This window comes from Chelmon rostratus, chromosome 20 (assembly GCF_017976325.1).
Source record: "Chelmon rostratus isolate fCheRos1 chromosome 20, fCheRos1.pri, whole genome shotgun sequence".
NCBI lineage: Eukaryota > Metazoa > Chordata > Actinopteri > Chaetodontiformes > Chaetodontidae > Chelmon > Chelmon rostratus.
The window spans coordinates 3,874,152-3,899,954 of NC_055677.1; the positions used below are offsets into that span (position 1 = coordinate 3,874,152).

The following is a 25,803-nucleotide window of genomic DNA, read 5'->3' on the forward strand; positions in this document are numbered from 1 at the left end:
ATTTTCTAAAAGAATATATCCACATAAGTTTTCTAAATTTGGGTTGAATAGCTTTAGAATGTTGTTATTTTATCAATTTCTATCATGTTACAGCCAGTTAATTTAAATACATTTTTGACAGCCTTTTTTTTTTTCTGTTCACACAGAAGGAGTCCCTGTTTCCTGATTGCACAATCAGCTGCTGCCCTTGCAAAGCACAAATTGAAAGAGACGTAGCATAGCAAAATGAGTTTTTGTGTTCACGAGCGTTGCCCTATTGTACTCCGCATGCTGTCTCAGTGGTTCTTCTACCCTACTAGGATTTAAAGCCTATTGTAAAAAATAAATAAATAAATAAAATACATAAGTGTCATGAAAGTGCTTCTTGACTGAAGTTTCCTCTTTTCACAGGGATCTGAAGGACATCAAAGAGAGGAATACAATGTCTGTTCTGATGACACTGCCTTCCAGTGTTCATCCTATCAGAAGCTTATTACCATAATTCAGAAGTCATCCAGGACATTTCCCAGCTGATTGGATACCATGATAACCAATCAGGTTATACTCCTCCTGATGCTCTCTATCCTGTGGCCCAGCACTGCCCTGCCTTTCACGCCTGGGAATATTGGGAATCTGTTTGGGATGCCAGACAGTGATGGGAGGATTCTTCAGCGGTCCAAACGTGGATGGATGTGGAATCAATTCTTTCTGCTCGAGGAATACACAGGAAATGACCATCAATATGTCGGCAAGGTAACGTGTCCAAACACATTGTCTGCGGACTAATTATAGAAGGTTTAGCTTGTTGAAGTAGTGTTTGATGTAATTGGCTGAAGACAAATGGGCTGCCAGAAATCTGGCTCTTACAGGCACAGTTAACTGGAGCTATCAGATCCACGGCAAGTGCACAGGAACCGCTCCCTTTGCCTCCAGTCCTCCACAGTTCTTTTGAACAGTACTTTTTAATCAAGTTGTTCGTTCAGTGGAAAACATACTATCATATCTAAAATCACAGTTCCATTTATTCCTTGTTGGCAGATATCATCAATGCAATAAGAATATTGTTGTTGTTAACCAAAAACAATAACATGTGGGTTTTTTCTGCACTTTATATAGAGTCATTTTTCGTCAGACAAGCCTCGTAATCACTGCTTACATAAGTCAATAATACCAAGGGTACATGAGTCATGATCCAAGCGAGCTGTTGGGAAGTCCTTATCAAAACCAGGGCCGTAATAGAAAATAGACTTCAACTTTTCTTTCCTCCAAAGTGATCCCACTAGGTGGTAAAGGGTCACTGTAACACACGACGGACCCCAAAAACCCCTATTTCACAGTAATTGAAATCACTCTGGCACTACTCTACCACCTTCACAAAGTGCTCACTACGACTGTCTGGGGTCTGAAAAGGGAAGCCAAGGCCACAAACCTGCATTCTTTGTTATGGCCAGCAGGGGGCGACTCCACTGGCTGTAAAAAGAAGCCGGAATATTCAAAAGCTTATGAGAAAATGATCCTACTGCTTTTAATTCATGGTCTCAGTCGCTAGTTTCAAGTCTGCTTCCATCCAGCGTGATGTTCGGTTTGTAAATCCTGGTCCTGTAAAGCATGGTGTGCTTTAGCACTTGGCTACCTTGTGACTGACAACTGTCCTCAGTTTCTCAGTCAGATCCAATCAGGATTGAGGCATAGCAATGCTTATCCTCCCCAACTCCACCCTCTCCTCCAAATTTGGTCACTTCTGGCTCCAAAACAATAAAACGGTTACGGTCAAAATGCCAAACTCGAGCCTTCAAAACGATGTGTTTCTTAGAACCAAACATGCATTTAAATGTATTTGTAGGAGCTCTTCTTTACTATGTATATTTACAGTGTAAATGTAATAACCTCTATCAGCTCGAGACCCAGACAAGCCCGAATCAAAACAGACTCGAGTATCAGACTCAGGTGTTTAAAAAGTGGTTTGTGACCAAATTCAGAAACCACAGCTCTTCCAGACACTTTTCTCCTAAGAATCACAAAAAAGGGAGAGTTTTGGGACAATGCTCCTCCTCCCCACCCTCCCAGATCAGAGAGGTTCTTGTCAGCTCACCCGTGCTAGCACTATAACGACAGGTGTGATGGGGAACGCTACAGTTATCAACTCGAGGGAGGGAAATGAGGTGACTGTCGACAGCCAATTTTCTCAGAGGAAGCTGGCTTTCATCACACACCTCATTCTCCGGAGTAAACAAGTGTCTTGTGCAAGGTTGAGTAGGGGGATATGACAACTTCCTTTGCAGAAACCGTCATCCTGATGTGGCGAAGAGAAAGAAACAGCAAAAATAAATGGAATAGGGAGAGAAAGGAGGAGGAAGAAGAAAACATATCAATCAAGAAGGCCAATGATATTCACCTTGGTGTGTTATGTGATGAAGTAGCAAAGCAAATGCTAGCTATAAATGGGGCCATCCCTTGATATGTCAGCGATTGGCGCGATGTGGCTTTCTTCTCGGCTCTTTGATGCTTTCTGGCACTCAACTTCTGCGGCATGACAGCATCACATTCACTAGTTCGCCACTCTTCCTGTGTCCAATATCGTTGAGTATTTCAAGTGTCAGAAAAACATGAGGCTGTAATAAATTACTGAGGGGAAAAAATAGGACAACGACATTCTGCCGCTCTGCTTTAGAGAAGAAGCTAGGGTGATCGGTGTCACTAATTCCATCAGCTTAACCTTTGAGTTTTAGATAGAAAGAGAGAGACTATGATGACAACAGAGACAGATACACAGAAAACATCTTAAAGGATAGATAAATACATCCAAAGAGAACATGGGATGTACAGATATCTAGAAAACAAGCAAAGCTGCAATGAACACTCAATAAAGCAACTCATATGCAGTTAATTTGATAACCACTCCAGTCATTTTTCCTGCAAAATTGCCAAACATTCTCTGTGTCCAGCTTCTCAGTTATGATGCTTTGCTGTTTTTGTCATATATGACAGTAAACTGAATGTCTTAAGGATTAAGACGATCGGACAGACAAACCAAGCAAACTGAAGATACTACCGCTGCTATCGGGTCATTTTGTTCACTTTTTTGTCTTTACATTTCATCAACCAAAGGGTTAATTGATAATTGAGAAAATAATCATCGGTTTATCAGTAATGAAAACAATCATTACTTGCAGCCCTATGGAAAATGAATCAACCATTTTAATAACTGATTAACCGTTTCCTAGTAAAAATGCAAAAATTAAGAAAAGTTAAGATGTGTTACTTGTCATTGGCATCTTTGGATTGTTGACTGTGGGTCAGAAAAAAAAAAACAAGAAATTTGAAGACATCACCTTTGTCTGTAAGAAATGTAATGAGCATGTTTTGCTATTCTGTGACATTTTGTAGACAAAACAGTTAACAGATCAAACGGCAACATATGATCAGTAGTTGCAGCCGCTATAGATCTAGCGATAGACAGATAGAATGGGTAGAAAAAAAAGAGCCAGATAAACTGAAGCACAGAGCAAAAGACAGACAGACTAATAGATATCAAGAAAGAGACAGAACAAGAGATTGAAAGACAGATAAAGGGACAAACAGAAAGAGAGAGACAAATAGATCAGAGAGGCAGAGGGAGAGAAAAATAGATGTAGAAGCAAGACCAAATGCAAAAAGCACTTTCATGCCCAGCACAGAGCCATCAAAGCCTTGATGGTCGTCCTCATAAAGATTATTTAATGGCCTTTGCAGTGCACTGTGAGAGACCTTGTTTATTTCACATTCAATCAAACCTCTCCAATCAGCCCACACACACTCACCAACTGTCACTTGAAGTTGATTTCTTGATTACGGCAATCAAATTTGATGTAAAGAACAGTCCCACTCTTGCATAGCTCACTCCTTCGCTGAAAAGGAAGGAACAAACTACTGGGAATGCAGGAGTGTACTGCCGCAACTGCACCATATAATAAATGCATCTTATATTGCTTATCAAGGTGTTCAGAAGACACGCTGCTTTGAAGCTGACAAACCGAGTGGTGCTGACTGATACCTCACAGAATCATAAGAAAAAAGAACTGCATTAGTAAAAGTAAGGTTTTGAGCACTTCCTCAGCAGCAATTGTCAATGCTGAAAAGAGGCATAGTATATTTTATGACTGTAAATACACCATGCCGTGGCTGTGCATGTATCAAGCGTAACACCCTCAAATCTCATTTTAACTGACTTTCACGGGGCCATTAATGAGTGTGAGCGCTCACTGTGTGCAGCTGTGGTGCCCTACTTCTTAAGCAGGGCTGTGAAGTGTGAACACTCGCAATGCTGAGCAATACAACAGCAAACTTTGGATTTTGGAGCATTTGAGTGGCGTGTTTGAAGTGAGCAAAATCCTATTAAATTCCTGGTACACTCTATTGTCTTGTATAGAAAATGCGCTGCCCAAAATTTGAATATTCAAGGTAGCTCACTTTGTTGTGCTAATATTTTGCCAATAAGTACCCTTGAGATTTTGCAAGGCCTTGCTTGATGCAGATTTGCAAGATTTTTGCAGAACTTGTATGAGGAATGAAAAAATACAAAGTACACGAGAGATACTGTAAGCTGTAACTTTAACATGCGTAATATACATTATAGTACAGTGTTCCAGTCGTAACAATTTTTTGCCTATGTCTTAAGAGACAGAGGGAGGAAGAGTAATTATTCTGTATCCGTTCTGTGCTCTATTTTGCTATCTCCTCTTTGCAGCACTGAGCAATGCTTACCAGAGACCTGACAAGAATTGCCAATGATTTTGCTGCTTTACTGACAATTCCTCAGTGTTTGTGCAAGGCGATTTAACTCATCAAGGCTCTCTTCTGTGCTTCTGTTGTACGGCCTTGAAAAGGCTGTGTTTGTGCTGCAAGGCCTTGAAAGGAGAGCCACTAAATCCCTGCAAATATAGTGTGGTAGTGCTAACATTTGATTTTGTTAAGGCTGTGTGAAGACACTTTGTGCCGCACTTTGTCAAGAGTATCAATGCTGTTTTTCCCAGCTCTGCTAGATATAATAGGTTTACACTACATATTAGATGCAGAGTTTAGTGCACTACAGTGTATACAAACTCACGTCATATGACAATACAAATCTATTCAGCTTGGTTTCTACACTTAAAATCACTGCACTGTCATTCATAACATTCATATGCAAATTCCAAATCAACATTTGATTTCATATATTTTTGCATGTCCATTCATTTTGTCTAAACCTGGTGTTTCTGCACACTTGCAGAGAATTGGATTCCAGTGGTGACTGTGTAGGGTTGTTTCTGACTTGTGTGGTTAAATTTCCAATAACTTGAGTGTGTTATGTCCAAAAGACGAAATTTATTGAATGCAAACAAGCACTTATGTGGACGAAACTGATATTCATTGAAGAAAACTGATTTAATAAAAGAAGAGTAAAACATGTAATCCAATACTCAAACTGAGGACTTAGTTTGAGGATTTTTTTAAGGGTGATGAAGTCATACATTATTACAAGCTTCATATGAAACCCTCAATAGAAGCTTTCAGTACAGCCTTGCTGCACTGTATACATTAAATTATACTGCTTCTCTGGGATGTCCCTGCAGAAATCAAACCTTGAGCCTATATGCTGCTGGCACAGTGCCTCGCCAATTTAGATGTACAGAACCACTGTTATTTTTAGATGGCTTGTTATCTCATAATAACACAGTAAAACATTGCTCACTTCTGCAAACCCCCTCCTTAATGGTACTATCACTCAGAAAGAAATCCATACGACCGTGGGGAGAAGATCTATTTACCCATGTGATTTGGAAGCTGACGTTATGTAGACATCCAATAATTAGCAAAAAAGCATGAGGTTAAGGCTTCCATGCTCCCATGTCGACTGAGGGAAATATGTAAAATACATACCACGTGGTTCTGCAAAGACTGTAAAATTCCTATTATCCTGTAGACAGCTTGGCTGCATAGGGTACACGCTGCTTTGATGGCTAGTTGTTTGTTGTTTTTGCTTCTCAGGTTGCTTTTTGCAGGATTAACAACCAAGACTGGAAATATGGTAATAATCAGATGAAAAACTTCCAGAGAATACAATCAAAAGATCTGAAAAAACGCACTGCCTGTGGTCTCACACAGTCTGAAATTGCATTGGCCTAATTACTACCCTGGAAGCATAGAGGTGTGTTTGAATGGCAACAGTTCTGAATATCAGTAATGAAATATGTTCTTATGTCACAGAGTAGTTCAGCGTTGCTTAGTGAGCATGTCCTCATGTCTCCTGCAGCCAATATACCACTACACAGATGATGAATTTCAAAGGAGGGAAAAGGTGACTGTGGCAGTACAAGACTGTTTTTCCAGGGGAGCAAATGTGCATACCGCAGATACAAAGCCCATTTGAATGCACAAATTCACACAAACACTCTCCTTCATAGTCAATAGCAGGAGCAGCCTTCACATCCACAACATGTCATAAATTCTTGGTTCACTGGTTTACAGCTTGGGAGAGAATTTATATTCACAAACAATGAATAGATTGTCCCGGAACACAAATATACGTGAAATTCAAGCTGAGTGATACTCACTCTTTAATAGACTTTGGGTAATGGAGTTCATCTGCATGAAAACATTTTCAAACACAACCCTAAATACTGCGCACATCGTTCATTTGAACTTGACAGCATCTTGTTTCCACATATGCCCCCCACCCCTTTTTTTTTAAATTCTGAATAGCTAGCACTGTGGCAATATGTTTCTGATTTCCATTCAAAGTTGCACTGTTGACATCACTCCTCCAACTGCGGGAAAAAATAATTAGTTTCCTCACAGCATGCAGACATTAATATTAATAAGTTACTGACGTACATTCTGTGTCCCTAACTACATGTCATTTAAAATGTGAACCCATGAGATAGTGCTCTAAATATATCTGCTGACAGATCCAGTACAGTAATGAGCTTGAATCAAGTGTCTGTCACAGAATGCCACCATTACTCTTCCATGACGCTTGGAGCAGCTTCAAGGTGATGGATAGGTCAGAGGTGACTAATTTTAGCAATTGATGCTGTAGGTCAGGTTTTCATCATTTTTCAAAGGCGCAATTTGGAAGAAAAATCTAAGACTAATTTGATCTGAACTAATGGAGTATGTCACACTTGACACTGGCAATGTTCTGTTCTGAGACTCAAACTGATTCCTCAGTGGTTTTACACCATTATTTCAGTGTCACATAGTTTTTATACATCCAGACTTTGGTGCAAATGAAACTGCAGTCCCCTTGGTCAAACAGCGTGCATTCATTACCAAGGAACTCCTGTAGAGAGGACTTTCTCTATTTACTGCATGGTAACACTTTATATTAAGGTACGCAAATTCACTTATTAATATGTTACTGTACATAATCATATTCTACTACTAGGCCCTCAAGAGCTTTCCCGCAATAACCTCCTAATTACTGCTTATTGATACTAAGTAAGGAAGTTGTTGTCTGTGAATTACGGTCTGAATAACCTGAGCAACCCCGAATAACAGTCACCCCCAGAAATAGGTAGGGATGCACTGATCTGAGTTCTTCAGCTCTGATGCCAATACCTGATCTTTGGATATCATCCTTTTGTTATAAAACAATATCAGATTATACTTAAACACTGCTTTCCTAACTTTGTAAAACACATAAATATATAGATATAAATGTACTAAATTGCTATTTATTAAAACAAGGGCACTGTAAAGCCTGTACCTTAATATCAAATGTTACCACTGCATGTTGAGTAAATAAAATTGAGGATGTAAAATACAAACGGCCTCAGTCTTGAGAGTCTATGAGGGCATGCATTGATACATTTGGTACTTGAATGTCTTAACCACCCGGAGCAAAACACAAGGCCAGTCGAGTCAATTATAATTTCATATCCCAGGGTTCCAAGAGGAAACAGCAAAAATAACTGGCTAACCTAAGATGTATGTTAGGACAGTAGGGAGTTACAAGCTAACAAACATAACCTGGCACGGGTGTCTGTAAATATATTAAAAAATAATAATAATAATAAAGAGAGAGAATTGGCAACCAGGGCATAAAGCTAAAATTGGAGATATGTGGAGAAAGCACATTTCTCTCTGTAATGCCTACAGACAAAAGACCCTTGGGAATAATCCTAAATTGGGAGATCCATGGCTGGGCTTTCTTTGATTTTATTTTATTCTATTTCATTTCATGTGTGTTGTTAACATTTTTCATCCACAGTCAAGAACAGCACCCAGTATTGCAAACAGACGTGATGTGAGCAACAAGGGAGGCACGGATTTGTTATTGTGTGAAGAGACGCTCAAGGGCAATGATTAGGACTTGTAAATATTCTGGATAACCTTCTTTTCTTTCTTTCTTGGCTTTCTGTAGAATTTAACTTTAAACAGCTATGTACTGTTGCCACTGGTTACATAAAAAATGGCAAGACTTTGTCAGCCTGAAGTGCATGACAGAAGAGTGTGCAATACCCCTAATTAGAACAAGTTTGTCTCTGAATGCATACAATGTGCCTCTCCTTTTTTCAGCTGCACTCCAACATGGACAAAGGTGACGGCAATGTGAAGTACGTTCTGACCGGAGACGGGGCAGGCACCCTGTTCCTGATTGATGAGAAGTCTGGGGATATTCACGCCACCAAGAGGCTGGACAGGGAGGAGAAAGCTATGTACACACTGAATGCAAAGGTGTTGGATAGGAACACCAACGCGGAGCTGGAGCCCGATACCGAATTTAACATTAAAATTCACGACATCAATGACAACGCGCCAAAGTTTGCAAAGGAGATCTACTTCGCGAGTGTCCCTGAAATGTCTGAAGTTGGTAAGTTAAGGATGTGTTTTCTTTGTGCTTTATTTAAAGAGCTGAATGGACTCTAATTAAGAAATTGTTCGATCAACAAGAATGAATCAGCCACTATTTTGATAATTTGTTCATTGTTTCAGTGATTTTTCAAGCAAGTTTTTTATTATTATTATTATTTGTGTTGTTGTTGCATACTTCATTCAGTTAAAAATTGATTTAAAAAATGACATTATTAATATAAGTTTGTAAGAAACACAATTCAGGAAATGAAGAAAAACCCAAACACTGAACACTGTTGTTCATCTAAATGGCTCATTGTGACGCCCCACTCAATTCTTCAAAGTTACTTTTTAATTGTGATTGTTATTTGCTTGGTCAGGCTCATTGGGCATTCATAACAAGTCATGTCATTTGCCAATTTTAATAGGCAATAGAAATATTGAAAGTTTAGATTGTCACAGTCTTTCCAATTAAAGATTTGCTTCATTGCACTCCACTTCATTCCATTCAAGTAATATAAATAAACCAATTGGCATGAATATAAACAAAGCTTATGAAAATAATGCATGCAACTTGAAATCAATCCTCAATTACGCAACTGCAAATTAATACACAGGAGCAATCAAGGGTAAATCAAAACCCAATTGTCTATTGGTGACAAATAACAATGGCCTAATTGAAATTCATAATGCACTGCTCTTAGATTTCTCAGCTGCATGGATACTGGCAAAAGGTGGGTCGGGGTCATCACTACTCGTCTCCGGCCTAATAAACTGCCTTATATGTTCAGACTGAACACACTGGTTAATCAAGCCAGCCAGCCATGAAAAATCAGCAGCTCCTTTTTATGCTATCAGTGCTTGGACTAAGTGGGACAGATGTTCAAGGGTTCATTAGTATGCACGGAGACAGTCAGACCCAAACAGGACACGGCAGAGGTCTCCTGAATGCCAAGGACAGTATTTGCAGTGTGGTGTTATTGAAACGCTTGGGCGGATTATGCAGGACTTAATATGGAAGTGACTCAATGACAGGATATCTAGAAGGAAGTGAGCTTTGCCTAAGCTTACATATTTATTCATTTTACTATTCTTAGTCATTTAGAGCACAAATGGTACATATTTAAGCACCTATCGCTTGATTGCGGGGGATTGCGTGTAATGTGTGTCCAGGGTCCCTGTGGTTGGATTTTAGTGATATGTAGGTGACACTGTTTCATATTGAAAATAACACTTTCAGCACAGGTTGCTGCATCTACTCTCGGATGGAAATGTGAAAGGCACTGTCAAATGAGCAAATACATAGAAATAGCTTCCATAAGCACATGCTTACACAAACACAGTGTCCCTAAGCACATGCAGACAAATACACTGTCCATAAGCACAGTAATTTTATTCTCGCTCCTCAGTAGAAGCCTGTCAGTATGTACCTTGTGTTGCTGCACTTCTAGCTCTGACAACAGAGGTCAGGAGAAAAAGTGCATCTATAATATGACCTTGGCGAGCCAAAGGCAGCTCTGGCTGAATGATTTTCAAAACTGATTCGTGTTAAATCAGCTACGCCTCATGTTTTGTTCCACAGAGTCTGCACAGACACATATTTTCCAGCTTCCATATAACTTAAGGATAGAGAAATCTTTACCTAAAGTCTTGATGATATTATTTTTTCAGAAATCCATCAACTATTACACAAGAGATTAATCACGGTCATGACTAACGCTATGGTCCTGACTGGCTGACTGCTCCTTTTTTGGAGCCAGCTGATTTGCTCTGTTGTTTGAAATCAAAATTTAAGATTAATCAATATGACTGACTGTAATGCTGAAAAGTGCAGTTATGTTTACAGCAAATTCCTTCCATGTAAACAGAAAGAAGATAAAAAAAAAATATATGTTGAGTTAGTTACTTGATTACGTTCTAACTCAGTATGTATTGCATCACATTTGGCATTAAACTTGACGTGCGTGCTCTTTTTGCAGGTACATCTGTTGCCACTGTAACTGCCACTGACGCTGATGATCAAACGTATGGAAACAGTGCCAAGCTTGTATACAGCATCCTACAGGGACAACCCTATTTCTCCGTGGATTCAGAAAATGGTAAGCCAAACCCAGCAGGATTTCTAATGTCATGCAAGTGTGTGAACAGATCTCTTGCTCCGCTCTGTGTTTTATCTGCTTGTCAGTGCTGTTCATCTTTACAATGCTGAAAATATTACTTCACTAACACAGTAAATTACCTTTAACAACACATCAGTGATATGACACTGGAAGGTGAAATTTCAAATTCCCTAAAACTGGCTTGTTTTGGCTGAATAATGTATCTATTACCTGATATTAAGACCTGGAATCTCCTGTTTGTAAGTCCTTCATTAGTCTGTGCTTAACAACCTTCATTAGTTCATTGAAACTACTAGCAGGTTTTAAACTTATGAGCTACTAAATGGGGTTGCACCAGTCAAACGTGAGTTATGGTTTGGCTGGTAGAGAATTCAGTTGGGGTAAATCGGTTACCAAGCGACAGTGCTTACAAGCATGACCTTCTGATTTGCTCTTAAAGGTAAGTTATCTTTTTTATATATTTAGTCATGTTGTTACAATAATTGTTTGAGAAACATTAGTGCCGCCAAGCCGTCGATTAACACCATCTTGATCTAAAAAGTTTGATCGCCCCTTCTGACAAAATAGAGAGCAAAAATTAGAGATGTAGTTTGCAGTTACACTCTACCCCTTGTTAACTGATTTCCAAAACCCTTGCAGATAGCATGCATGCATGTGGTTTCTGATATTTAAGGGTGACACAGTGGAGGACAAGCACAGTCCTCCAGTCTTGTGAAAGAAAATAAATCACAGCTTGACTTAAAGTTCAATAACAGCATCTTCAACAGAGGGAGGGAGCTTGAGGAATGGCAAAAAATAACTACAGCCATGAATTACAAAGAAATTTAAGTTCCTGAAGTGTGAGAGGTGAAGAGGAAGAGGAGTGACCTAAAAAGCCAGACGACAGAGGACTTCCCCAGGTCAAACACAGGATGTAAGTGAGGAGGCTTCCCCTGCAGTTTAAGTTATTGACCGGTCATCATGCTCTGAAGACCATCAGCCAATGTCAGACACCCAGCCCTGCAGCCACTGTGCCAGAGAGCCAGTCTACCAGCCTGTCAATCAGCCTGGGGGTCTGGAATCCAGCCATCCAGTCAGATGAATAGCCAAGACGCCAGCTCACAAGACGATACTCCACGGGTCAGCAGGCTTACACAAGAACCTCCATAATCCTCTCTCCTAGTGAACCAGAAGCTGGTCCTCAGTCAGTCTTAAAATCAACCTCGAAATCATGAAGCTATAAGAGGAACTGAAGCCTCGTGTGTGGACATTTAAACAACTGATACATACTGTAGGTTCATAAATTACAAATAGTGCTGCCAAATGAATCAAATGTGAAATATGGAATTTATTGAAACTATATTGTTCCAATTTTGTTTTGTTTTTTATTATATATTTTTTTCTTTATTCTTATTCTTCTGTCTGATGAATTATATTTTTATGCCAAATGTGTTTTTTTATGACGTATGCTTCAATCATTGCTCCATCTGCATCCGTCTATGGATGTCTCTGTTCTCTTCAATAGCTGGCTCCCCAAAGGGAAGGGCAAGGTTTGTTTTTTTTTTTTTTGGTTTTTTTTTTACATTTTGTTCATTATAAGGGAAGTGGCTGCACAGATAAAAGGTTTTTGATGAGGAAAAAGTGGAGTAATTAGTCCACAAAAGTAGTGAAACAAAAGTTTGCGTTGCTATGGTAAACTACACATCCACAAAAAAAGTGTACCATTTCTAAGACATTATTTTACATGAGCAAAAAAAGCCCTTTTAGATACGTTTGGATATGTGGTCACTTCAAGACCTTGACAGCAACTGGCAGGCAAGTTCCACACAGTACATATTTGTCTCTTTTTTTCAATCATCAAATTCAAAGCAAAAGTCTAGTTCACCATCCTTTAATCATGGATCGTTTTTTTTCAATCTTCAGGAAACAAATCAATGCATTAAATACAGTATATGGGGTAATTTTATAAGGCGCACCGGATTATAAGGCGCACCTTCAATGAATGGCCTATTTTAAAACCTTTTTCATATATAGGGCGCATCGCATTATAAGGCGCATAGAAAGAAACTACCGTACTGTGGTGTCTGGGGTTGCGTTATGCATCCACTAGATCAGGGGTCGGCAACCCGCGGCTCTGGAGCCGCATGCAGCTCTTTCATCCCTCTGATGCGGCTCCTGAAAATAATTAATGAGCATTTATTTAAAATGTATTTTATTTTAGTTTGTTCGTTTTGAAACAAACACCGCGCGCGCTCACAGATGACAGTTTACGATCCTGCGTAAAGATGCAGGTGACGGCGCACAGCGATGATGTGCAGACGCCGTGCGCTGAGGTTCAGGAGCAGAAATCACATTAACCACATTTGATTAATATTTTACTTGCCCATAATTTAGCATATATTCTTTTTTTTTTCATTGTTCAGTGAAATAGTCATTTTATTGTTCAGGTGACAGCTGACTGCACGCGCCAGTAAAAGCATGACCGCACGCACAGAGTGGAATGCCCTTTACACATTTACCGTTGTTACTTCCGCCACGCCCCCTGACTACGAAAGCCATAATTAACCAGTATTGATCCATATAAAAGGTCCATCGGATTATAAGGCACACTGTCGGTTTTTGAGAAATTTAAAGGCTTTTAGGTGCGCCTTATAGTGCAGAAAATATGGTATATGTTTTTTTGGAATCAATCATGAAAAGTACATAGTATTCTCGCAACAATTCCCTTTTGACACAAACAACACAGTGTCTTTTAAGAAGCGAATAATGTGAACACACTTTCCACCAACTACTCTGTCTCACTTGTACTCTGGATGGTAGTTTGATGTTGTTACTGATGTGTAGTCATGGTGCAAAAGCCCCTCTAATAATGGCTCTGCAAACAGGGGACATGTGACCTTAACATGTGCCTCAGAGTACATTCTGTATCGAGCCAGTGGCAAAATCAAGTGTAATCAGAATTATCTCCGCACGTATCGACAACGGGCACAGAAATCCACATCGGCATAACGATCGAGTGGGTGTAGCGGTTGCAGCATGTATTACCTGCTGATGGCAAATGTGTCCTTTTCCATTTCGTTTGTCAAGTCGCTTGTATGTTTTTATTGCTGTAGCAGGTAAATTGGATTGGTAGCTGTTCAGCTGGTGTAAATCTAAGTAATTATTGACAACTACGCTCTTTGTTAGGACTAGTTTGTGTGGTGCAATTCCCTTTTATTCGGTCATGTGTAAATGTATTCTTTGTACTTATCATTTAAGAAAGCATTTATCAACGGACCATCTACTTTGTCTTAGACTCATTAAAGCTTCAAAGGCAAACCCGTTCTAAGCCATTATTCAGATTCTTTCTGTGCAACACGTCCTAAAATAGGCTGAAGTAATATCTGACACTTCGGAAAGTGTGCTTATTTGCTGTCTTCCCAAGAAGTAGATGTGATGATCAGCCTCAGTTTAATCTCTGGGTGCTCAGTGCAGAGCACAAAGCTCTGTGACATTGTTAGCTGGAAGCAGAGAGAAACAGATAGCCTTGCTCTATCCATTCCAACAACTTCCAGCTGTCTTATGTACATGTTGGATGTGTTTATTTAACATGAAAAAAATGAGAAAGGGCAATGTGGTTTCACGTACTGCATAGGCAATGAATCTCTTCCAACAACTAACAACAGCTGGCTCTGTTTGCATCCAGAACCTGAGAAATCTAGTCTTCATCTTCAAGTTGCCAGTTTCATACATTCGGGGACTCTGAACCTTGAATCAATAACAAGCTGACCCTTGGATGCATTAGCGACTAGGTACCGAGCTAACAAGATATGCAAGTTAGATATTTCTGGAGTGAGGAAATCACTCCAGAAACCACATGCAGCATGTCAAAGTCATGCTCTTTGTTCACCCACCCACACCAACCAGCTCCTATGGCTTGCATGTGGTCCATAATGTAGCACTTCTGACACTCAAAACATTGCCTGGTAAAATTAACCAAGCAACAATCACATTTTCCCCTCAAGACATGGCAAACCAAATTAACAGTATATAAATTTAATGTTCTAAGAAACAGGATTGAGTACAGAGATTGAACTGATCTTATCTCACTTGCAGAAAAACAGATAATTTCCCAAAGTGGAGTTTTCCTGTAAATTGGCAAAATCAATCAGTGAAAATAACTGTTATTTTTCAGGCACCATCAAGACAGCCCTGCCTGGCATGGACAGAGAAGTCAAGGAAAACTACCAGGTCGTGATCCAGGCCAAAGACATGGCTGGACAGATGGGCGGGCTCTCAGGAACCACGACGGTCAGCATCACCCTCTCCGATGTGAACGACAGTCCGCCACGCTTTGCTAACCGTAAGAGGGCATTTCTCCCTGAAATCCTTTCTAAACATGAGTGAACTTGAGTCCCAGATCTCTGAGGTAAGGACGAATGCACACACAATGAATTTGTTTAATTCCCTGTCCTGCGCAGATTCCTTTCGAGTGACTGCTGTGGAGTCCACAGAGATCGGAGGTGCCATTGGCCGAATTAAGGCTGATGATCCAGACGTTGGGCGCAATGCTGAGATGGAGTACAGTATCGTCGGTGGTCACGACATGTTCAACATTATCACCGATCAAACCACACAGGAGGGAGTCATCATAATCAAAAAGGTAGCTTATTTTTGTTCCTCATTTGCCTTTTCTTTTACTGTACGAGCCACACAGTCTCCTTTTATGTACTTTACTGAGCTATGCTTTGTAGACTGCAAAAAGCACCAAAGCACCAAATACAGCCAGCGTTAGCAGTCACGTAACCATTAGTTGATTGATAATGGCTGTGCAATCAGACAAAACACTTCACGAAACAACTGACATCTTTTCATAGAGCTGAAATGAGCCACCTCCCTGTGTTGAAGAAAGTGCTGCTTTAAATATATTTTAGCTTATACATCAAGTAAAACCTGGACGTTTCATTTTTACCCCTGCATGAAAAATACGACAAAATGCAAATGAGGAAATATGCTCCTCTTTGAATGACATCCATGATAATGCCCAGACAAACCTGCTGTCATTATTTCTTTAAAAAAGCAGTTTAATCCTTTAACCTGTAGGAGTTTCTCTTGATTCCTAAAGTTTCAGTGTATGTTTTAATTTAAATAAAAACTTGAGCTGCTGCCTTTTTATCTCGTCTTAACATGTACGTTTAACTTCAATGGAAAGGCAGAACAGTGCAGTTTCAGCTTAGAAACAGCCCCCTGATAACATTTATTCATGTAAGAAAGACATATGCTAGAATTTATTTTTGAACTGGTGTACAATCAGATACCCTAAGCCTGTGAAATGAATAATATAAAGCTGTCTTTTGCTAGAAACTCTTCTTAGTTTCCCCTAGGATCTCCCAGATCAGTATTCCGCACTTGGATTTGTAAGCTAGAATTTAGAGTATGAATAAGATAAAGGAAGACAAATGAAATGCAATGAATTGCCTATCAAAATCCTGGAGGCGGACTGTTTTTTATGGAAAAGTCTACAGCTTGACTTCTGATGCTCTTTCATCTCCAGGCACTGGATTACGAAAGTAAGAGGGACTATGAGTTCAGAGTGGAGGTGAAAAACACATACTTAGACGCGAGGTTCATCCATGGTTTGCAATTCAAAGACTACGCCACGGTCAAGGTAACGGTGGAGGATGTGGATGAGCCTCCTGTTTTCACCAGGAACCCTTACATCATCGAGGTGCACGAGGACACGGCTGCTGGCAGCTTCGTCGGCGTGGTGTCGGCCAGGGACCCCGACGCCGACAACAAGCCAGTCAAGTATGCCACAGGACACAGCGAGAAGTGTTTCGACCTTAGACAGGGCCAGACTGTCAGAGCCAAACGCCACATCCCACCCCAACCTCCTCACAACAAACTCATTCTCTTTGGGAATGAAGCACTCACAATTAAGTAAATTAAGGAATGAATCAATGACCTGTCAAGTAAAGATTTCCTCATCAACCAATCGGGTGTGCTGCTTTATTCTTGCAATTTCAACGCTCATTGTTTCAGCTTTAATTATGCTCCTATAAAATCAATGAGAAAAGAAGCAACACATGGTAGAAACACAAAGTGTCCTCTCATCAGTTTTTTTAGCGGGAGGATGGAAATGTTCCCACTTGGCTAAATCTAATCCATCAGCCTAGCCATGTGTCAGTGTGGAGGGGGGGTTGAAAAGGATATTATTCATGGTTCCCTCCTGGTCATTTCCCAGTGGAAGATGGAGGCGGCCCTGTGAAGTGAATACAGACACTGTTTATTTCCCAGAATTATGTAAGCCCTCTGTGGCGCCGCACAAAGTCAAAGTGAAAGAGCCTAATTTGCTGTATCGATTCACACGGCTCGGTGCCACCGTTCCACGCATATGGCGCCTGCTCACCGCTGACACAAGATATGCCACTCCCGGCGCATGCCACATGCCGCACTGTGTTGCATATTCAAATTTCAGTGGAAGGATGAAAGTTGTCTATGACAAATGAGCAGGCACGAGGACAGATGTATCATCTTCTGACAACGTAGAGTGTGGAATATATTCCTTTTTTGGAAACAAGTGATGTGTTGTGTAAAACACATTTTGTCAAGTAGAGAAGTACTTCAGCGTGTTTGTCTTATGAAGACAGATCTGTGCATGTAGAAAGGATCACAACTGCACTTTATTTTATGAGAAATGACACATTCTGAGCAATGCAAATGCTGTAGAGACTTACAGGTGTTCTCAGTTAAAGGAGTGTTATTCTTATTTTTGTTTGGATTAGCACTAACCTGTTTGCGTGTCACTCTTTCAGATACTCCATCGACCGGCATACGGATCTAGAGAGGCTGTTCAACATCGATTCTGTGAATGGCACCATCACAACACTGAAAGCTCTGGACAGAGAAATGTCCAAATGGCACAACATCTCTGTGGTGGCCACTGAAATAAGTAATTGTTTCAACTTCTTATGAAAATTGTAATGCTGTAGTTTGCTGACAACTGCCACAGTGATTTTATTTTATTTTTAATCTATGTTATTTTTGTATCTCTCTACTTCAGATAACCCCCGTCAGACAACTCGAGTGCCAGTGTTCATCAAGGTGTTGGATGTCAATGACAACGCCCCTGAGTTTGCAATGTCCTACGACACATTTGTCTGTGAGAATGTTAAAGCAGGACAGGTGCTGAAAATTCATCGTTTTATATATGAAATACTGAAAGAAGGATGTGTTTGGCTAATGCTTCTGTACAGGTTCAGATGTATTTAGTGTTGACATGTCTACTTAGACTGTTACTCATAATGTTGCTGAACTATCAAACCGTGACTGTGGGATTACAGGCTGACTGCTGTATACAGTGTTTATGCTAGTTGTAATTTTGTGCACATTGCAAAGACGCAGCAATGTATCTGCAAAGTTAAGTTGCTTGAAGGAGCGTCTGCATCCACATGGCTTCCTCCATGTGCATGATGCACACTGACAGATCTGTGTTGGGGGACAGTCAGCCACATGTGTTTATCGTCTTGGTTTTCAAGAGACAGCAAATCTGTTAATTATCTCAACACTCCTCACTAATTGCAGATTAGTCTACTATGTGTCTGATTGGCCCCAGTTTATTCTCAGTGATTATCATTATTATTATTTTTCTTTATTTCTTTTTTTTACAACAGTGAGTCTCCAAGGTGCAGTCTTCATTTGCAATGCAGGAAACTATAAGCATTAAAAATGCATAAGTTTTGAATGTAATCAAAAATAGTTGATAAGACTGCTCGCCTGCTGCCATGCGTTGAAGGTTAGATGTGTTTAGATTCCCTCGCTAAGAAGAATCACAAGCTTTTCATGTGTTTTCACAAACTTTGTTCTATTCTTTGCAGCTGATCCAGACGATAAGTGCTGTTGACACAGATGAGCCCCTTGTTGGACACAAGTTTGTCTTTAGCATAAGTGCCACCAACCCGAACTTCACGATCGTAGACAGGGAAGGTAAGATGCTTCTATCTGTATTTCATATTAAAACTTCAAAGTTGTAAGTCTTAAGATTTCAGTCTGGGTTGATTCGGGTTTGAATATATAAAATACATTTGACAAGAAAAAAATCTGAATTTCCATTGTGTAATCGTCGTCTTTTGATTGACTTTTTGGAAAGTTTTTATTGTCTAGAGTTGTTTGTCATATTTTCATTTGCAGAAGAGGCATTGTGAAAGTCAGCTGTCGGGCTGTCATCCCACATCTTTCCTGCATTGTCTTACAGACAGACTTTGGTTTCTTTGTCACACAATGAAAATATCTGTGGCTAAAAACAGTGGTAACGCTCACGTTGTTTTTCTCAAACCACCCTTCTGAGGGACAGAGAAATGCGGTGGTAGCTCAGCAACCTTGCAGTAACAATTTGGACAAATGCTGGATTTGTATGTTTTCTTTCTGTTTAGTACATGTCCTTCTGTGTGCCTAGTCCCAGTTTAAGAATTGATGCTGAGTAAATATTCACCAAAGCTCTTCAACTACTGGGATGTATTGCAGCAGACAGAATAAAAAGACCGCAGCAGAGACTGCAAAGTAGAATTTTAACAACCAGACTTTGGACTTTAATTGGTTTTGCAGGAAACTGTGGCCACACTTTTGTCCTTTTCGAATGAGGACCACTATATGATTATTAATTAAGTTGTGTTTGAATCTATTTCTGAAGACTATAGTGTTCGAGCAAATAACGCAGGTTCTAAATGATATGCTTAAGTGTTTTAATTACTATTTAGACCCAAGATGCCAGTAATTCCAACAAAGTTATTACCTGTTGTCTGTCCAAGGCAACAAAGGAAAAGAAATAAAGATTGCAATTCTTTCCTCCAAGATCATTTAGTAAAGTAAAACATCTCCTCGCCATGTCTATTTGCTTCTTTCCACAGATAACACTGCCAATATCCTGACTCGGAGGGGCGGCTTCAGCCGGCGCGAGATGAGCATGTACTTCCTGCCTGTAGTGATCTCAGACAACGACTACCCGATTCAGAGCAGCACCAGCACGCTGATCGTGCGCGTGTGTGCTTGCGACAGCCGTGGAAACATGCAGTCATGTAACCCCGAGGTCCTGCCCTTCTCAGATGGCCTCACCACTGGAGCTCTGGTGGCCATACTGCTCTGTGTCATCATTCTCCTCAGTAAGTCCCCTCGTGCTTGAATATGTTATTTGTTTTATATATGAAGTTCAAGGAAATCCACTGGAAAAAGTTCAAGTTCGTCCAAAGTCAAAGAATAACTAAGCAAAATAATCGTGTTACTGATTTTTGCCATAATTGAGCAGCCCCTACTGTCGTGTCATTCTTGTGATGTTTGTTCAGCCATGGTTGCAGTTCCTGCTTAAAGTAACTAATTTATTTTATTCAAGTATTTTTCATTTATATCACGCATCATCAAAAATCACAACTGGCTTTGCATGGCTGTGGAATCTATTCAATACACTGTATTCTTTATGCTTTATACCACCCTCCTTCATTACTGCTGCTATGCCTAAATTCTTCATTCTAGCAAAGCACATGTGTTGTTTGCTGTGATAATGGTGGCACATTTTGAAATTTCTAGTTATTTTTGAAAAACAGAAGTGACACAGAAGTTAACAAAAGCAGGCGTTGCACGTCTAGCCAGCAACCATCGATTCTGCTGGCTGAAATGACAACTGTCATGCACGGTCACCCACAGCACGATGGCTCAGTTTTAGCGCTGTCGCCTCACAGCCAGAAGGCCCTGGGTTTGAGTCCTTTCTGTGTGGATGTATGCATGTTGTCTGGACACTGGCTCAGAGCCGGAGTCTGTCCCAGTGGCTGCCTGCTGCTTCTCATGGATGGGTTTAATTTCACTACATTGCACTGACAATGAGTGTGTTAAAGAATCGTCTCTGTTGCTGTATCTGCCGTAGCTACCTGGCTATTTCACGCCTTGAGTTAGTTGAAAACTCCATCTCAAGTTCTTAGACATTCACTTGACAGCTGAAGATTGAGGCTAAAGCTCCATGACTCATGTGAAAAAGTCTTCACCAGTCCATGACCCATGCAGGAGACCATGTAAATGAGGTGCTTTTTTTTTTCATAGTTTTCATAGTACATAGTGTCGACACATGATACACAAAAAATATGCTAAATTAGCACTCAAGGCAGGTCTTACTTTCACACGCCTGATGCTGCAGCCAATTCAGGGTGCTAAAGCCAATAACAAGGCCGAAAGTGAGTTGCTTTACTCAAGTGTGTGCTGCTGAGTTTCCACATAGAGTGGAAAATAAATCTAGTGATATTTCTGCTCTAATAAGGTCTATCACTACAAAGAAGACATGACTTGTGAGCTTGGAGTCCCAACTCTGGCCATAAGATCTTAATATATTAAAACCATTGCTGTGACACATTAATAACTGCTGATAGAGGAAGCCCACAAAATGCATAATCTTATAGTATTTGAAGTAATGCACAGAAATGATTCAGCCTACTGTACAATGAACGGCTGTGCAGTACACGCTTGATAAAAGCTGAAAAAGGGAAGCAGAAGCTGATGCTTGTCTTTGTAATGCTAGCTCTTGACATTTGATGCTGGAAAAATAAGAAGAGTCATATGAGGACTCAAACTGTTTGCTTAAGATTAATCAAATATTATTGTCATGGGAAATGATTGAAAGGAAACTGCATTGACTCTTAGTAGACCACAGACAGACACACTCCACACTTTGTACGCCCAACCATCCACCCTGATGTCTTCTCCAGGAACTACAAACACGTCATGTAACAGTAACGTATTCAGATGATCACGAGGCTGCTCATCAAGAAAACATGAAAATAAGCCATTTAATGCATTTAAACAAACGACCAATTCTGTCAGTATGTCAAACCAGCAGCATCAAGGACACCGCAGAAATCTGTCAACAATAACACGGCCTGCTGCAAAATCTCTCTTTGAATATGTAAGCGATAATTAGTAATTAAAGCAAGCTCAACCAAAGGCAGGTTACTTTGCATATTGTGTCATATGTGGCAGTTATCCCTCAGAAAAAAACAGTCCTAACTGTGGTTCCAGGCTCCATTCATTAGCAAACAAACCCACTTGGAAAAAAAAAAAAAAAAAAACGGGTCAAATAGGTAGACATTACATTCCTGACATCCTAAAGCACCACTTCAGCACTCCTCGTGATCTAATGCAGTATGTAAGAGCACACGGGGCACAACAGCAACGGCGCCCATCATTTTATCCTGCAAAAAGCAGAACTGTGCCATGCTTATGGTCGAGAGCATATACTGGATATAAGTAATGGGTTTCAACTGTCATTTGAACCTCACCTTGCTTCGCGAAGCGTAGTGAAGAGCTTTTTTTGACTCACTAGACGTGAATGTAGAATGAGGGCAAGGCGATTAAAAAAAAATTCAACAAAAGCAAGTTCATGAATGCCTGCACGAGCCTCTTACCCTTTCCATGCGATGAATTTGAACCCTCTTCCTCCTGTCATGATCTCTTGTTTTCAAGTTCGGTGTGCTATTTGATCTGCACCCTGACTGAACTAGTGATATGAGTAAATTAGTATTGACCAGCTTTCCTTCCATCTGCTTGTTTTAACTCCAAATTTTAAATTCTGGGTCTGGCGGTGGGCAGATCTTTTCTCACATATCGAGTGTACTGAAGGTTAAACTCCGTGCTCTCCTCTTGAGCAAAATATCATGACATCTGCTCATTATCTGACGCTTTTCGCGCTTGAACCCCCTTGACAGACTGTCTCATTCACCTCTGCTTGACTCCGACAGGCAGGCGCTGAGCTGGAACGGCTCGCCCTATCTGGTCTTGCTCATTTCAGCCCTCCGCGCTGTCTAAAAACATGGCACTGCTCAGTCACAAATGTTCGTAAAGAACCTTTATAAACAGCCACCTCCACCCCCGTCCAACCCATGTTGAAGGCATTGTAATTAACACCCAGGTGGGAGGCAAGTAGACAACTACAGTGCCTGCTGATAGGACAAAAAAGGGAAAGGATGGAGGAGGAAAGCAGCACAGGTGAAGCAGGATTTGTGCTTGTCCTAAATGAGAGTTTGCTTCCACTTGTTTCTGAAGAATTACGGGTTTATTTAAAAACTTGCCACCACACAGTGCCGCTCTCTGGAAACATGCTCACTCTGCAATCTCTCATTGTCTTTTACTGCTGGAAAAGAATGAAGAAGATGAGATATGAGGCTGTGTGCTGGAGACAAAAAAAAAAAAAAAAAGGATCCTCCAACTACTGTGCATTTTATACAGTGAATGTGCCGTTCAAGGGAAAAGGGAAGAAGAAGCTTTTTCACTGAATCTTTAATAATAGGAGGTGAATGCCTGAGGCAGTGTTGGGGATTTATCACTGGTAGCAAATGTGTCTCCCCTCTGTGCTTTTGCTCCCCTGTGCTCTTTAATGCATGACACATGTTAGGAGGCACACATCTTGTGCTGAGCTTTCTCTCTCCGTATTCCCACTGTTTTTGTGTAGTGATCGTGGTGCTGTTTGCTGCCCTGAGGAGACAGAGGAAGAAGGAGCCTCTGATCATCTCCAAAGAGGATGTCAGAGACAACGTTGTCAGCTACAACGATGAAGGGGGCGGAGAGGAGGACACTCAGGCCTTTGATATCGGCACGCTGCGCAACCCAGAGGTGATGGATGCTAACAAGCTGCGCAGGGACATCATACCCGAAATGCTGTTTCCCTTTCGGAGGACATCACCTATAAAGGATAACACGGATGTCAGAGACTTCATTAACGGGAGGCTCCAGGAGAACGATTCAGATCCCACAGCGCCCCCCTATGACTCCCTGGCCACGTATGCTTATGAGGGCAGTGGGTCACTGGCAGAATCCCTCAGTTCATTGGAGTCTGCTGCCACTGAGGGGGACCATGACTACGATTACCTCAGCAACTGGGGACCACAATTCAAAAAGCTGGCCGAGATGTACATAGGGAAGAGCCCTGACAGAGAGACCTAGACCGAGCCATCGAAGTCTCTCTTTTTCTTTCCAAGCCCATTTTTTCTGTCTGTTTATCTAGCTAGCTAGCCAGACAGCTATTTGTCTAGTTAGTTAGCTAGTCAGCTAGTTGACTGTCTGTCTACCTATCTATCAAGCTATCTATCTGTTTATCCGTCTAGTTTGCTAGCTAGTTAGCTAGTTAACTAGTAGTCTATTTGATTCTCATACACACGAGTGCACCAACACGCATTCAAACAAGAAGTCCTGCAATCCTCTCGTGGGTGCTGAAATGGAAATTAAGACTTGAACTGAGTTGAGTTTTCTCATTAATGGAGATACGGTATAATTCTCAAAGTTTTACTGTTTTTGGTCATAATCAGTAAAGATGCCTTTGAATTTTAGGATTTTTTGTGAACAATGGTGTGGACAATGTGTTTTGTAATTGACCTGAGAGATAGTAGTATTGTATACTATCAATGTTTAATGGCACTCCACTGGGTTTGGGTGGGGAAGGGAAGGAGTCAAGTGGTTTTTCCAGCCACCTCCATTAAATACTGTAAATGTACAAAGTGTTTTTAACGATGGACATCCTATATACTATTTGCTATCTTTGTTTGACAAGCAATGTTCATGTGAGTGGTTGGTGCAGTTTATTTGTCAAACTGTGAATTCATTTCATCATATAGGTGTAATATGTAATGGAAAGTGTATGTTGTAGGAAAACTGTCATACACTGGAGTCATGCTGTTTGAATGCTGAGTCATTTTGTTTTATATTTATATTTTTATACTTATTTTCTTAATAAAATTATGTAAAAAAAAAAAAAAAGAAGCAGCTATATTCCCAGTCTATTCCCTGCCTTGGTGGTTACTGTAAGGGTGTTTCTGTGGTATTACATTTTAAATAGGACCTGAACACTGAAGAACAGAAAGTATCCAAATCTGATGCAGTTTGCATGTTGGTATGACTGCTCCACCCACTATCAAGACCAATGAAGATGCACATTAATCCCAGGTCAGCATACTTGGTGACAATTTACTAACAGCAATGCATTTTCAGTTGTTTCGTCTTAAGTGCTTGTTACTATTGTTAAAAACTTGTATTTTTCAGAATATAGCAACAGGGACAGATAAAGCATCGGTAAACACGGAAAAAAGAAACGGAAACGACAAAGAAAGTGAACTTTCTTCCTATTGTTAATGTAACAAGTAGCACTTTATTTTCAACACTGCAATAACTCATGTTCCCTGCCAGAGGGCCTGTCCGGCTGTTGTGTTGGCCTGAACATATGTTGGTCCTGAATTTGACAAGCTGTCTGAATTCGGCGAAAACGTAAGAGGTGCCTGACAAACGAATATCACACACACAGAGGTGAAAAAAGGGAAGTGATTCATGTGACACTGCAGTGGTATATGTGCATTTGGGTAGCTGTACGATATATGCACATCCAGATTACTCTAATCTGTATTTCGGACAACATTTAAGGCCCAGAACATGTTGCGTTGTCCTCTACATCTCATCTTGAATTTTAATTAATTAAGCAGAGAAAAAATGAGTCCTACTGATGGACTAGGTGAAAAGTTAAACAGAAGGCAAACATTTGCCAACAAACTGTGTTCACCTGTGCTTTTACGAAGTGTTCCTGAAATAATACGTGAAGAGCAACAGCTATTTCTGAGATACAGCCATAATTTGTATAATTTGCAGAGGGAAATTATATTTCCCGACTTACTGTATACTGAACTCCATTCGGTTAATTACACACATCTTCAAATGTTGTGTTATTCGACAGTATACTTGCTGATTAGTGGACAGCTGTGGAGATGACAATGCCTCAAATCAATGCCCTTCTCACGTCGCCTCACTTGATTTCAAATCACGGCAGCTGCCAGCTCGCTGCTGCAGTGCTTCACATGTAGCTGCTGTCCTGCTTTTTGATGTATAGTTCCTGAAGTACTTCAAACATGTGTACAGT

The 25,803-nt window shown here is 40.5% G+C and overlaps 1 protein-coding gene across 1 annotated transcript; it reads left to right on the forward strand.

Annotated features, from left to right (window-relative positions):
• Positions 1–522: 522 nt before the first annotated feature.
• On the forward strand, positions 523–24,082 carry cdh10a (cadherin 10, type 2a (T2-cadherin)). The gene is made up of 11 exons (XM_041960934.1): positions 523–732; positions 8,518–8,812; positions 10,773–10,892; positions 15,067–15,234; positions 15,353–15,534; positions 16,426–16,679; positions 17,687–17,823; positions 17,935–18,056; positions 18,749–18,857; positions 19,778–20,029; positions 23,356–24,082. Exons 1-11 carry the CDS (start codon positions 523–525, stop codon positions 23,844–23,846), a joined length of 2,340 nt encoding a protein of 779 aa, XP_041816868.1. The 3' UTR covers positions 23,847–24,082.
• The last annotated feature ends 1,721 nt before the right edge of the window (positions 24,083–25,803 follow it).

Excerpts from the sequence above, each read along its gene's own strand:
- cdh10a (XM_041960934.1), top strand. The coding sequence starts at position 523 with ATGATAACCAATCAGGTTATACTCCTCCTGATGCTCTCTATCCTGTGG. Across the intron at positions 15,535-16,425 it reads GAGTCATCATAATCAAAAAG|GCACTGGATTACGAAAGTAA; the intron begins GTAGCTTATTTT and ends TTTCATCTCCAG. Across the intron at positions 17,824-17,934 it reads TGTGGTGGCCACTGAAATAA|ATAACCCCCGTCAGACAACT; the intron begins GTAATTGTTTCA and ends TCTCTACTTCAG.